Source organism: Ischnura elegans, chromosome 4, assembly GCF_921293095.1.
Source record: "Ischnura elegans chromosome 4, ioIscEleg1.1, whole genome shotgun sequence".
In the NCBI taxonomy this organism is placed as follows: Eukaryota; Metazoa; Arthropoda; class Insecta; order Odonata; family Coenagrionidae; genus Ischnura; species Ischnura elegans.
This window is the reverse complement of record NC_060249.1, coordinates 119,828,683-119,843,733: the sequence shown is the minus strand read 5'-3', so window position 1 is coordinate 119,843,733 and position 15,051 is coordinate 119,828,683. Positions and strand designations below refer to the sequence as shown.

The 15,051-nt window shown below is 39.1% G+C and overlaps 1 protein-coding gene across 1 annotated transcript in view; it reads right to left on the bottom strand.

Annotated features, from left to right (window-relative positions):
* LOC124157965 (HEAT repeat-containing protein 5B) overlaps nucleotides 1-15,051 on the bottom strand; it is a 79,721-nt gene that overhangs the window by 48,066 nt on the left and 16,604 nt on the right. The window contains exons 5-7 of the mRNA XM_046533088.1: nucleotides 10,071-10,332; nucleotides 8,312-8,469; nucleotides 4,567-4,816 (exon numbers count right to left, since the gene is read on the bottom strand). Coding sequence (XP_046389044.1) covers nucleotides 4,567-4,816; nucleotides 8,312-8,469; nucleotides 10,071-10,332 — 670 coding nt within the window. The remainder of the gene's footprint in view (nucleotides 1-4,566; nucleotides 4,817-8,311; nucleotides 8,470-10,070; nucleotides 10,333-15,051) is intronic.

Genomic DNA, 15,051 nt, shown 5'->3' with positions numbered 1-15,051 from the left:
CCGTCAAATAATTTTCCCGCATTCATCGTTTGATAAAAATGAGACGAAGTGTTGACAACGTGTTATTTATGGCTAATAACGGCAGAAACATAATTTGAATCTTCCCCAGGAGATTGAAATGCGATAGGGAGAAGCAGAGTGCCGTGGGATAGTTACATTAGCGCATTTCCCAAGATCCGGTATCCCCCTCCATTCAGCACTCGCCTCCCCCAGTTGAAGCTTTCCTCTTCTCCGTAATGAAAAAAGGTCCCAGCTCGAGCAGGGATCGTATCACGACGACCTTAGCTTCAAAAGAAAATATCAAGTTACTCGAGAACAGAAGAAACCTTTTTCGCGCCTCCCCCTTTCTCGACCGCGGACTTTTTTTTAGCCGCCTCGCTTCAAAGATGACCAACTTCTGGAGGTCAACTGCTGCATGAATCACCAATTAGCCCAAAAGGTGTCTAAAAATGAATTTCGGTAATTGGTTTTATCCTTATATTAGATTGAGATATTAGAGATGTGCACGTAATTGAAAAAAGAATGATACCAAACACGACGTATTTCTAACGTTATTTAAGCATTTTAAGCAAGGAAATAGTTGGAATAATACGATGGTGATTTCTGGCGAATATCGATATCCTCGCAGCTGATAGTGAGTTTCATGGCAGTTGATGCGATTTTTTTTCGAAAACAGGGCTAAAAGCTAAAAAGTCTGGCTAAAATTTATGAGTTATGCTATAAGTCTCACTTGTCTGAGTTGCTAACGAAGCGATGTCTTATCAAGATATTTTGTTTCTCCCTACTAGCAATCTGAATTCATCTGCTCATCTAGAGCTATGCTACTTATTGTTAGAAATGAGTGGGTAAGTTGCCTTCTCTATAGGATAAAAAATTTCATTGCGCAGTCATATGGTCATGCTTCACCCTCTGCAGTAAGCTCTGCTTATGCCGTACGCGATATCATTAGTGCCGAACTTAACATCGTACGAGTGGTTCCGTACTTTCCCAGGTGGATTGACTTAAAACTAGCGAGTGTTTTCCGTGTGGATTCAATTGAGTCCGGTTTCATTTTCATTAGTTTTATTCTTATTCGTCTTCGGACCATGGCCCTTCCGAAGACACAAGTGAGAACTTTAAAAGATGGACTGAAAATAATTGATGATGAAGAAAAGAATCCGGGCTAGAAATATGTGAATATTGCAGAACGCCTCGGTATGTCCGGTAGCACATGACGGCAGGGGTGGGGGTAGAGCGAGATCCCTGGTGAAAACAAGAAGTGGGATGAAACCGAGGATCAGGTGGGCGTGCCGCTGACGATTAACGCCACATTGCCTCAATCATATTAAAAATTTAATTACTAGAAAGGAACATTTCAAATAATAAACTATTTTTGGCCTTCTTGATCCATCTCATAACCAATCACTGCGACAGAGAAATCAGTTGTTTGAGGCATAACACGCACATTTCTCTCGTAAACACGTGTACTTGAAATGGCATTTGATGGATAAGAAGTTTTACTGTGAAATAGCAGTGAAAATTCCGAGTGGAGTGCAAACTTTTTTATATCAAGGCGGCTTGATCCTTTAGGATATTTGAAAGAGAGATAAGTCGAATCAACAATATGACCAAAGTGTTTTGATAAAGTATTAATATTCCTGTAATCAGCAAAAATCTTGTTTGAATCCATTAGTGAATATCATAATTCGCAAAAATAAAGCGTTTCCTGGGACATAGGCAACCCGGACAACAATTCCCACATCAATCGTTTTCCCGCATTCATCGTTTTTTTCATCCATCCCCCTGAAAAATGACAGATCGAGGTTCCACTGTATTTATAATATTAATATCTGAGTAAGGGCAAAAAAATATAAAACTGGAGCAGTTAAACCAAAAATTTTATAATACCTAAATAACATCGTTGACGGAGTCTGAGCCATGGCCGTTTGAAGGGGATTTGTTACTTGTAAGTTTGATGTTATCGACGGCATAGCATTCATTTAAGTCTGTAATTAGAACAATTTTGATGTTTACTAACGTCCGCTATGCTTTTATATACAATAAATTCTCCATTTATTCGTAGGTACCGGAGAATTCGTCATTTAGGGCTGCCTGTGCTTGTATTATGAGGTGAATTCCAGTCAATGTAACTTTCGCTCGCTGATTGGAGACATCTAGGAACACTTTTTGTGCCAAAATAGAGTTATTTTCAACGTGACATCTCCCGTTAAGCAACTGCTAATAATCACAGTGCCAATGGTTGTAATGCACAAAGTTTGAAAATATCAACCAAGAGTTATTAGTGTTCCATCATGATTGAATTGTAAAAAGTGCTATTACTCTATTGATAAATGTCTAACAGTAATGTAAAAATTGTCAGTGGCGTATTCACCTCCATTGTTCACCGTAGATATGACATTTCACGATCAAGCTATCAAGATCAAAACTGTGCGTGAAATTTGTTATTCTATTATTTCAACGAATAGTAGCGAGAAAAGTCACCTGTGTCACTTACGTGGGCTAATTTAAGGCTTTAAATTAATGAATAAATAGTCTTTTTCATCATAACGAGTTCTGTTATTGTTGCAAGTTGTACGTGATGAATATAAGAATGGTAGTGACTTCCAGTTTATGATAATTGTATTTGCCTATTCCCACTATATTTTTATGGTATATGCTAGTATATTGTTTATGGATTTACCTATAGTATTGAAATAGGTTGAAGCTAGTGTGTGTGTTGGCAGCGGAACCGATTCGCTGTCTCACATGTGGATTGTGTGCAGACAGTTTCGCTGTGAATTCGCACCATAGGACGGATAAGACTACCTTCTCCGCTAATACGGCATTGCCAAATTCAACAGCACAGCTTACAATCGTTATCCTCCAGTAATACAAGTTTCTTTCAAATCTCGATTTGCTGCCGACGTATAGCAATAATTTGTCATAATAAATTCTATGAGGGTCGTGGCATCAATTTTTGTGGCTCTAAAAAAAAAGGCTGGTGTCCTAACAACCCCTGCCACACGCCTTTTAGGCGGCTTGTGGGGTATTATGTAGATGTAGATGAATTTCAGGTGCACTATTCGAACAAGCAGCAACGTTATCAACCATTTTTCTGATATCTAAAACATATGAAGTAAAACCCTTGTCCTTCATCATCCCAATGTCGCATTATTAATATCCCAAGTAAAAATCGAGGCACAACAGCAATAGGAAAACTTGCCCAAGAATAACAGAACAAAATAAAGTGACGATGAGCGGCTAAATACTCCCTCACAACAAAGTTTATTTCCCAATTTCCCAACTCCCTACGGTTGTTTAGGCACCTACGATGTCACGCCTGGCCTCGGCAACGCTCGGGTGTCTTCGTGCAGTGGTCGGCTCAGAGAAATTTTTCTCGATTTTAAAGTCAATTTTTTTAATTCTTTTGATGATGAATGGAGAAACTTAAGGTATTTTTGCGAGCTAATGTATCCATTTTACTTATTCAAAATAGTTTTTAGAACAATCGACGACCCATGCAAGTTCCACATTTCTCATACTGTTTGCCATGGGCTGCTCACAACCTCAAATTAGGCGATGAGTCAAAATAAGCGGGCTCAAATTATCTGTATTGGTAACAATAAAAATGTAATAAGAACACAGGTGCTCCCCACACTGCTTCTCAATTGCCAGCGGCTTGATTTCCAAAACAGATGAAATTTTTGCAAGGATAATTCAGGTAGATCCCATTTCCTAGGTTGATGAACATTTGAAATTATCAAATAGGGTGGTTTCCTATTATTCTTTTACTGCCTAAATCGAAATATTATTACTGCTGGAGTACGTACTTCATGCTTTTAGATTTTTTAATGACGATATCTATTTTTCGCGATTAAATGAAAAGTGAAAATTTTCAACTGCGCGAAAATGCGACGGCTAAGAATGAATGCTGGGAAAACTCCGTGTGATGTCGTTCTGGTTACCGCTGCCGCAAGTGAGGTGACCTTGGGGCGAGGCTTTGAGCGCTGGTATGACGCAGGATGCTAGCAGGTAGCTGAGTACCCTGCTAGTTGGTAGCCCTTGGCTTAAATAAGGATTATTAATACCTTATCAAACGAAGGAAACTTTCCAACCTTAGCCAGTTTTAATAGGTGATTATTAAGACATGTTTCCCTGAGCTCTGTGCCTCATGCATGCATTGGTAACCTCAGACGATGTAAAACTCCTATCTACTCGTATAGAAACAAGGTCCCTGTGACGTCACGTGGAGTGGCATAGCATGGGCGCCAATCTGGCCTTTTTCAAATGAGGTTAAAATTGACCGTTGCCATTCGTCTAAACCGGTATTTCTAATACCAAATAATCTGTTTATTATGAATACACTAATGGTGGGTAACGAATCGCAATCAATTTCTTTCGTTTTCTTTGATGAAGGAAACTACACTATTGTAACAGCTAAATAACCCACCAGGGATTTTTCCTGTGCTTCATTTAAATATATAGAGATAGTAAACTAGTAAAATCATATTGACAATAAAGAATAAGTGAGACTAAAACAGGGAAACACTTGCATTCCATGTGCTCAACCTCACTGCTCATACTCACCCATTGCCTCCATGTGCTTCCTCACGGTCGAAGTGAGCTCCATGAGAGCAAGGACTTGCTGCGCCTCACCCAAACAGTGGCCAAGAGTGGATCGCAAGAGATACGCAACACAGCGGCGGGAATGAACAGCGTCCACGTGAGATGAAGCAGCCTTTGGACCCGACACCAGCTCCAGCACATGAGAGAGAACGGCCCCGAGATTCCTAGACAACCAAGGCCCACCCAATCGCCTCAAAGTTTCAACGTAAGCCTAGAAAGAAAACTTTCCACTATCACTCACTTGACTTCAGGGCTTAGAAACAAATCAACATAGAGTAACCGACATTTTCAACGACCACTCCATCAAAACACCTGAGAAAATTCTTCAAACTTAAAATTCACAATACAAGAGACTGCCATAGCAAGACGACTACACCCATGTCTCGTATAGCGCAAGGGATGCGTTCCTTGGGGTCTTTGCGCTATACGAATTTGCGTTATACGAGAGCGTTTTAACATTGGGAAGATAGGGATGCGTTCCTGGTAGCATAGGTCTTGGGTATTGAATTTCCTCTAAAACATCCATATTCCCATAAAAAGCCTTAGAAAACATTATTTATATAAATTTTTATAGTTTAAAACATCTTTAAAGATAGTATGCACGCATTCAAAGACTTTTATTCACGTTAAAAAAAATTCTTACGTGCTTTTGAAATTCCCTCCTGTCGTGCGGGTAGGCTAACATCTGCTATCTCAGGGGATCGTAATGCGTTGATCGGCAGTTGACGATTTTTCAAACTTGTCTAAAAACAACTATTGTGTCACCCAGGCCCTTTTGTCGCTCATCGAAATGACATGAAAATGCTACTTTGAATGCCATTTCATAGCTAGCGGAGTTAATGAATGATAAATCATTTTAATTTGAAGTCCTCCGAGTCATTATAGCAGCTACGTGAAACAGTCTTTAAATGCCTTGAAACCTGACCCAGGTTTTCCTTCCCTGAAAATGAATGAACGAGATTGCATTCTTTTCCAAAACAATATCGTCTCGTCAACACTAAAAACTGGTTGAGGGGGAAAGGAGCCACTTTCAATCACAGCTTGGAGTTCATCAGAAAATGTTGCGGTGACTGCGCTATCAACACTTGCAGATTCACCTGATATCGCCGCACTGAAAATACCTGCTTGCCGTTTAAATTCTGGAACCAATCGGAGCTTTCACTAAATGTCTCGGAGCGATTACCACTCTCGTCTTTTTGTACTGATTCACCATGAACTTTCCGTATGTGTAGACCGCTTGGTTGAAGTTGGTGCGGCTGAGGTCACTGATGTTTTAACTTCGTCTTTATTCAGAATAAGGCATCGTGCGTTTAAACTTCCGCGCAATATCGCTTTGACGCTCTCCATTTTCAAAGCAATTGACCTCTTTCAATTCCTCTTCTAGGTTTATAGTTTTTCTTGATAAATTCTTGATTTTTCTACACGCATTCCTATTTTTTGGCATATTCTCTTGGTGTTTACTCTGCATGGCTCTATCTATATCACCTTCTACTGCTGAACTGTATTCCTGAGACGCAGAAGGCCTACGACTGCGGGGAGGGAACGAAGCCATTGTGTTTGAGACTCTATAGCGGACCCTTCTATGTGTTGATGCTATTCATGCGCCACTCGGCCACCGCTTCATTTCTCCCCCGTGAATACCGATGACCTTGAAGGCTTTAGCGTAGACTCTCTACCTGGAAGTCAATCGCCCGATAACCTATGACGGCAAAAATACGTCTCAAACCGTATTGCTGAAAAAAAATCATTTCCACTAGCCCCACGCTTAATTAACGATCTAAATTATTTATTATCATTCTGTTAAGGAGACGAGATAAATTACATCGGTAGGCCGGCTATCTGGACCCAATGACGAGTAATACTTTTGGTCATTGCACAGCAATGGATTTCGATTAATATATAAACAAAAAAGAAGAGTTGAGGCAAGCAATAATATTAATATGCGTAAAATGATAGAAATTTCGTGTGTACTTAGCGCAAGTTCACGTTTTATCACGAGAGCGTTTAAGATTTTTGATTAGGCTACACTGCGTTGCAATGTTTCCCCGAGGAACGAATTTGCGCTATATCGAAATTGCGCTAATCGAAATTGCGCTATACGAGACATGGATATGTATTTCCAAGTACTATACTTCTCCTTTATTCACCCTTTTATGCCTCAGGGAATCCTTTCAATCAAATATAAATTATAATCTGATTGTAACGTCATTCCAGATAAAATAATTAAGTATTCTATTAATTATACTGTAGGATTCATCAGGCCTCTATCATTGGGTGAGTCCCAGGAGTGGGAAAGAGCCACTCATTTTTGGGCTGTCAATGATGGACTCCTTAATCCTCTCTCGAGTTTCTCAAATATTTTCAAAAATACTATATAGATTTCGATAACTTAGATTTAAAATAATCATCTCTCCTTCACAATTTGGCTTCGGACAGAATAAGTAAACCACTGATGCAAGGTTTAAGTTTTTACACTCTAAATTTTGACACTTCGAACAGTACCGGCAGTGAAAATAAGGCATTAGAACTCCATAATCACCAATAAAAAAACCTTCGATACAGTCTCACAAGACTTTTCCTTACGACATTCAAAAATTATGACAAAACAGTACTGGAATATATCAAAATGATGTCAAGTTGATGTCAAAAGTTGAGTGTGTTCAAATCAAAATTACAAACTTGTCACATCATTGGTTTTACAAAATGACCAGTTTGAAGCACAACGCCCCAAATTCCAATTTTTTTCATGGATTCCTAGGAGGGATAATGGATTCCAAGAAAGGGTTACTAGCTGGTCATATCACATGCCACCATCTTCAATTAATCAACTGCAAATAATATGAAATATGCATAATTTAAAATTTACATATTAAAACATCAAAAATATTAATGTTGCTGTTTCCATAAAGATGTTTTCATTCTGTTTACACAATCTTAAACCAACTTTCGACAGAGTATTTTTCTCTCGTTAGTGTTAGAGGATAGAATATTAGGAAAATGAGGGAGAGGGAAGGAAAGAATAGGACTTCTAGATATGTAGAATGAAAGGGAGTATGCCTTATTGTGAATTGAAGAGGGAAGTGCTTGAAGGAAGGGGAGGCTCCCACAATGCTTCTTAAGTACTCAATGGAAACCTACCTTAATGGGTAGAATGCTAATAGTAATGAATGTAACATATCAAGTTTCTTCTCACAAAAAAAAGGTGCCGTGAATGTGTGCTCAAACATGTAAAAAAATTATACATAGGCCCAGTGGCGTAGCAAGGTGGGGGTTTTGGGGGATAAATCCCCCCCCAGAGCTCAGAGAAATTTTTAAGTTTCATACATTTTACTTATTTGGATCAGTATTACTTATATAATAGTGTTAGGATTAATCAAATATCCCTCAGAAAGCCGTAAAACTAGCCATTTTGAACCATTATTCTTAGAAATTTTTGGGAGGGCCCCGTAACTCCTGCTTACCCTGGTGGGTATGCAATACCTTTACACCCATTAGTATTAGTTGTGCCTAAAACCCCATCTAGCCTTAATTCCTAGCTGTGCCCCTGCATTGGCCCACCAGGAATAAGAAGCTTGACATGTCTATTTGAAATAAATTCTCTCATTTTCTTTTCCATCAGAATTGTTACCTTTCATGATCAAGAGAATAAAATGCTCAAATGTCAAGTAAAATACTTGAAATATGAAAAAAAATGCTGAGTACATACATGAGTGACACCGACACGAACATCTCTGCCGATTGGCGATGGACTCCCTTTAATGATGTCGCCTTTCAAGAAACTGACACCACTTCGAAGGAAGCCAGCCATGAGAAGACCCAGGGCCTCTTCCAATGACATTGCTTTCCGCCCCTTGGTCACTTGAACTGCACAAAGACATTACTCATTAGTGCTAATTCATAACAGAAAATCACCAATATGCAGGGTGTTTATAAATGAATATCGGGGTATTAAAACTTTATAATATTTATTACATTACACTTACAGTTATAAATTATATGTCAAATGAAAGAGCAACTCAAACAGTTTTGTTTTGTTTTAGCAACAATGCACGTCTGTGTGAATGTTTCCACAGCGATCCGCTAGAAAGCGGTAGTAACAAATATGGAGACTAGTGAACAAAAAGCGTTTTGTGTTTTACAGTTTGCAAAGACTGAATCTGTAGTTACTGTGCAACGTGTGTCGCACAGTAACCCCAGATCCACACATTATGAGTGTTTACATGTCTAGTGAGGTGAAAAGTCGATTCATCACTGAAGACAACATGATCCAGAAAATCATCATCGTCATGAAACAACATTTCGATTGTGAAGTTGGCAGGTAATCCGTGGTCTGCAGGCTTTAGAGCCTGTAATAACTAAATGGTAAGGACGTAGTTGTAAGTGTTCCCTTAAAACTTTCCAAGCAGTCGACACAGGAATTTATAATTCACAACTAGACTTCCGGACTGATTTCTTTGGGCTGCGAGTGAACGACTCTCTCACTCGCTCAACAGTCTCTTCGCTAATTCTTGGTCGTCCCGTGCTCTTCCCTTTACAAAGGCAGCCTGTATCTTCAAACTGATAATACCATCTATAGATGTTATTGTCACTTGGAGGATAACAACAGAATTTAATGCGGAACCCACGTTGCACAGATTAAGTCTTTGCAAACTGTAAAACACAAAATGCTTTCTGTTTACTAGTCGCCATCTTTGCTACTACCGCTTTCAAGCGGATTGCGGCGGAAACATTTCACACACATATGCATTGTTGCTGAAAAACAAAACTGTTTGAATTGCTCTTTCATTAGACATATAATTTATAACTGTAAGTGTAATGTAATAATATTATAAAGCTTTAAAACCCTGATATTCATTTATAAACACCCTGTATTATCCAAAAAAATGGAAATTCATATGCATAAATTATTCAAGACACACTAATCACTTCAAAACTCTTTCAAGGAGCAGAACAACTTTTTCACACAAATATAAGGCAAAGAGGAGTCACTAATCAGCAGAATGTATAAATTGCTACATTATAGGAAGCCATCAACACTGAAATCAATACATATAAAACACAACAAGAGCACAGCTATATAGATACAAAATGTGATATCAAGAGAAATTGAATATTAGGGATGAGCAAGTACTCGAAAATTTGACTTGAGTCAAGTAGTTAGTACTCAACTTGAATACTTTGTGTACCATTACAAATGTTGAGTCGAGTTGATTACTTTTGGTCATAGAGCTTCGAGGCCAGTACGTTCAGAAATGTATCAACAAGAAGCGCTATCATCAAACTTTTGTAGAAATCGTTTCTAAAGTTGATAGACATTTTATTTGCCTTGGCCTGGGAGTTTCAGCAGGCTTTACACATGGCAGTCAACCAATGTAACAATCAACATGAGAAGCAAATACAATTTCTCCTGGCCATTCACATTTCACCCTAGGTTGCAGAACAAGACACCACAAGAAGAGACCCACCATTAGCATTTGGCAGGGACGCTTGCGAAGGGAATGAGCCAGCACTGGCGCCAGCGGTGCCACTGTGAGGGTGCAGAGGGTGCCTTTGGCGACGGGTGTTGGCCGCCATCTGCGTGGAAGCAACAAGGAAGCCCAAGAGGCGGCCAATGCTGAGCCGTGCTTCGTACGAGGCCCCTTCAAGCGAGCGCAGGCACAGGGAGGCCAAAGATTCCAACTCGGATGGGCTGAGGGCAGCACTGTTCTCAGCCATTGCAAGCAAACACTGCAAAACAGACAGAGAGAGATCATCGCTAGTAGCTTTACTTAAGTCAAAAACATTTTGTGCATCAACTCTCCTTTATTCCAAGATGTTGTGAAGGACGAAAACTCTATAATAAGATTTAAGGTCTCTCCACTCCCACCATTTGTTTCTTTCGATTTCGCCATCATTCTTGGAACCATCCAGGAAATTGGTGCCATTGACTGCAACACTGCCATTGTTGATGGGAATCTCAAAATCCCACTTGCCTCCCTGATTTTCACTTCCTGGCATAAGCATGAGCGAGACCATGGGTGCAAACAACACTGCACAATGGGTTTCATTCAGGGCACAACTTAAAGGAAAAGCCTAGCAATCAGCCTCCTATACTTAATCATTTTAAAGTATTTATTGCGGCAAAGGTCACTAAGATATGCATAGGGCACTGGTGGAATCATTGCAAAAAATTATTCGTGAAACCTTCCTCAAAATCAATAACAAGATCTTAAGATCGCTCATACTCCTATGACCTTTGACCTCCAAATGACTAATGGAAGTCAATTGGTTGACAAGAGGGACCTGTGCACCTCATCAACGACTAGGTCAACCTATATAACCTATGGTTAGGCATGCTAGCTAACCCCATAGTATTAGTATGGAAAAAAATCTCAATGACACTTGACCCATGCATGACTCCTGAAGCCCAACAAGTTGACATTATAAGTATGCGGATTATACTGACGATTTGTCTTGAAAACCAAAGGTTTCACACCTTGGTAGCCAAACTTCTATTTCGACTCCCCTTTGACAACGTAGGTGACCTCCCCTCTGACATAACAAGAGTCTCAGTTGGATATTTAGCTAATGACAGTAGATTTATTATTTTTCCCATCCCCATGAACCTAGTAAATGACATTTCACAGAGAAATTCAGACTATTTCTACCTTGAATATTATAACATTGGAAACCCCTAAAGGAAAAATAAGATTTTGCATTTGGACCCACATTATGGGGTCAAAACTAGAGATGTGCGAATAGTATCCGCGAATACTCGAATACCTCGAATACTAGAAAGTATTCGATATTCGAGATCTCGAATAGTTATGCCAAAGGTGCCGTCTCGAATACCTCGAATACTTTGAATTTCGCGTCATACACTGTCGCTCGCACGTCGTTGGTAGTTGACTCGGAAAAATGGAGAGAACTCTATTCTTTTAGTGCATGCAGCGCCGTTTTAGGCAAGTTGACGATCTACATCAAATTTGCGGGTTAGAGCGGCGAAAAGATGTCGACCTGGGGAACCGAAATTGATCGGATAAAAAAATCCGAAAATCCCAGGTGTCCCCCATCAGGAGAACCTCAGTGCCGTGGGATAGCAACACTGGCGTATTTCCCACGATCCGCTAACCCCCTCCATTCAGCATTCGCCTCAGCCACTCTCACGATTTCCGCTTCTCCGAAATCAAAAAAAAGGTCCCAGCTTGTGCAGGGATCGTATTACGAAGACCTTAGCTTCGAACAAATATTAAGTTACCGGAAAATAATAGAATCGCGTTTCACCCTTCACTCTTTCTGCCCCACTGACCATTTTCCCGGATCCATCTTTTGATAAAAATAAGACGAGGTGTTTGCCTTGTATCATTTATGGATAATAACGACAGGCACTTGGTTTGAATCTTCCCCTGGAGATGAAACTACCATAGGGAGAAACTCAGTGCCGTGGGATAGTAACATTGGCGCATTTCCCACGATCCGCTCTCCCCCTCCATTCATCACTAGCCTCACTCACTCTGACGATTTCCTCTTCTTCCAAAGCAAACAAAAGATTCCAGCTCATGCAGGGATAGTATTACGAAGACCTTAGCTTCGAAAATAATATCAAGTTACGCGAGAAAAATAAAATTGGTCTCGCGCCCACCCCCTTTTCTCACCCACTGACCTTTTTCTACCTACCTGCTTCGAATTTCCCCTTTCTGAAGGTCAACTGCTGCATGAGTCATCTACTAGCCCGAAAGCTGTCTAACAATGACTTTCCGCAATTATTATTACACCTTAATTGCATTGAAATATTAGTAATGTGCGCGTAATTTAAAAAAGAATAAGACCAAACACGACGTATCTCTTACTTTATTTAAACATTTTACGCAAGAAAATAAATGCCGGAAAGACGAAGAAATACGACGGAGGCTTAGCATTTTGGCGTGATGCTCAAATAGGGCGCTTTCCTATTATTTTTTTATTCCCTAAATCGAAATATTAATACTCCTGGAGTACGTATTTAACGCTTTTAGATTTTTATAAGACTATTATCGATATCTATTTTTTCGCGATTAAATTAAAAGTGAAAATTTTCAAGCGCGCGGGTAAGTATGATTGCCGGGATAAACTCCGCGTGACGTCGTTCTGCTTCCCGCTGCCGCGAGTGAGGTGACCTTGGGGCGAGGCTCTGAGCGCTAATACGACGCAGGATGCTAGCAGGTAGCCGAGTACCATGCTAGCAGGTAGCGCTTGGCTTAAATAAGGATTATTAATACCTTATCAAACGAAGAAAACTTTCCGAATTCCGAAGTCAGTTTTAATAAGTGATTATTAAGACATGTTTCCCTTAGCTCTGTGCCTCACGCATGCATTGGTAACCTCAGGTGATGTAAAACTCCTATCATCTCGTGTATAAACAAGGTCCCTGTGATGTCACGTGGAGTGGCATCGCATGGGCGCCAATCTGGCCTTTTTCAAATGAGGATAAAATTGACCATTGCCATTGATCTAAACCGGTATTTCTAGAAGCAAATAATATGTATATTATGACTACACCAATGGTGGTTAACGAATCACAATCACTGCCTTTTGTTTTCTTTAATGAAGGAAACTACCCTGTTGTTTACATAAAATTAAAATATTCCATTAATCAGCTAAATTCCTGTTTGAATCCTTTAAAGGCAAGCACAATTACTCGCCAAAATCTCAGGTTTCCTGCTGCATAGGCGACCTAGTCAAACATTTTCACATTCATCGTTTAGTATTCGAGGTATTCGAATATTCGAGCAATGATTTGATATTCGAATTCGATATTCGAATTCGAGAAAAATACTATTCGACCCATCCCTAGTCAAAACGTCAAAGTCATCCTAAAATTTAGTTCACACCATACAATCTATACAACCTTTTCTGAAATGAGTACCAAATTTCATAAAAATGGCAGAAATATAAGTTCCTAAATCAAACTACAGATCATAAATGACACAAAATCAATGAGACAATCTGTGTATAAAACAGTTTCAATTGAATTGATGCTTTCAAAGAATCATCTTAAAAAATGAAGTTAAAAATCATGTTTCAGATCATTATGTTCGGACTGCTTATTTTGTATTTTTTCAAAGCATAGTCACCTACGGAATTGTACTCTGGGGTAACTGCAGTCGTATTAATGAAATCCTTCTATTGCAGAAGAAAGTAATTGGTATTATGATGAATGCTGATAAATTAGCTCATTGTAAGCCTTTGTTCATCAAAATTAAAATATTGACAGTTGTTAATTTATATATTTACTCTGTTTTATTACATACAAAGAATAATTTACCTCATCTACTTCAGAGACAAAATATTCATTGTCATAACACCAGGAATAGCAACAAACTAAACTTACCACACTACAGGTTATCCACATCTTTTAACAGCTACAAGAGCATAGAGAGGAGAATATACAATAATTTACCATGTAGTATGGTAGATATTCCTGCAAATAATTTCAAAAATAAAATATTCGATTGGCTTGTTGCAAGACCCTTTTATTCCTTGCAGGAATTCTTTGAAACAAAATCTAGGGATTGCTGGTATTTTATAATTGCTGTCAATGTGTAAAGGAAATTGTATTTGTATTTGTGTAATGTTCTTGTTTCAAATTGCATAAAGCTACAATGCATACTGTTATAATATCTGTAGATGTTTGACGTTGTCTATTGCTGTAAATGCTGAATTGTGGTAGACCATGATATGCTCCTGACAAAATGTGAGCTGCTGGGCATAAGAGGTGTTGCTCTAAATTGGCTAAAGGCTTACTTAACCAATCGAATACAGAAGGTTGTTCTCAATAATGCTGGCAATTTCTTTTACTCATCTTCAAAACAAGTTGCTAAAGGAGTGCCACAGGGGTCAGTGCTTGGCCCAGTACTCTTTTTAATATTTATAAATGACCTCCCCATGAATTTAACATCTAAGCACAATAAATGTGTCTTATATGCTGACGATGTGAGTGTTATGAATTCCCATAAAGAATTGAATAATCTGTATCACTCTGGTGAACTGGTGATTAAGGCAATGAATGACTGGTGTACTAGGAATGGCATGATCCTCAATAATGGCAAAACACAAATGATGATGTTTTCCCCACAACAAGTTTTGCCGAATGATCTTTTATCCCAGAGTAAGATAAGAGATATCATTGTGGTGGAAAATCTAAAATTTTTAGGGTTATATGTTGATCCTCATCTTAAATGGGACAAACATATCAACCAGGTATGTAAAAAGATTAATGTTGTTTACTATCAGATATCTGTGTTAAAATACACTGTTAGCATAGATGTATTAAAAATGGTATATTATGGCCATGGTATATTATTGTTATTATTATTATTGTTATTATTAATATTATTTGCCAGCCTCGGTGGCAGCGGGGTAACATTCTCGCCTGCCAAACAAGAGGTCGCGGGTTCGAGTCCCGCCTGGGTAGGTTTCCCCTGTCCA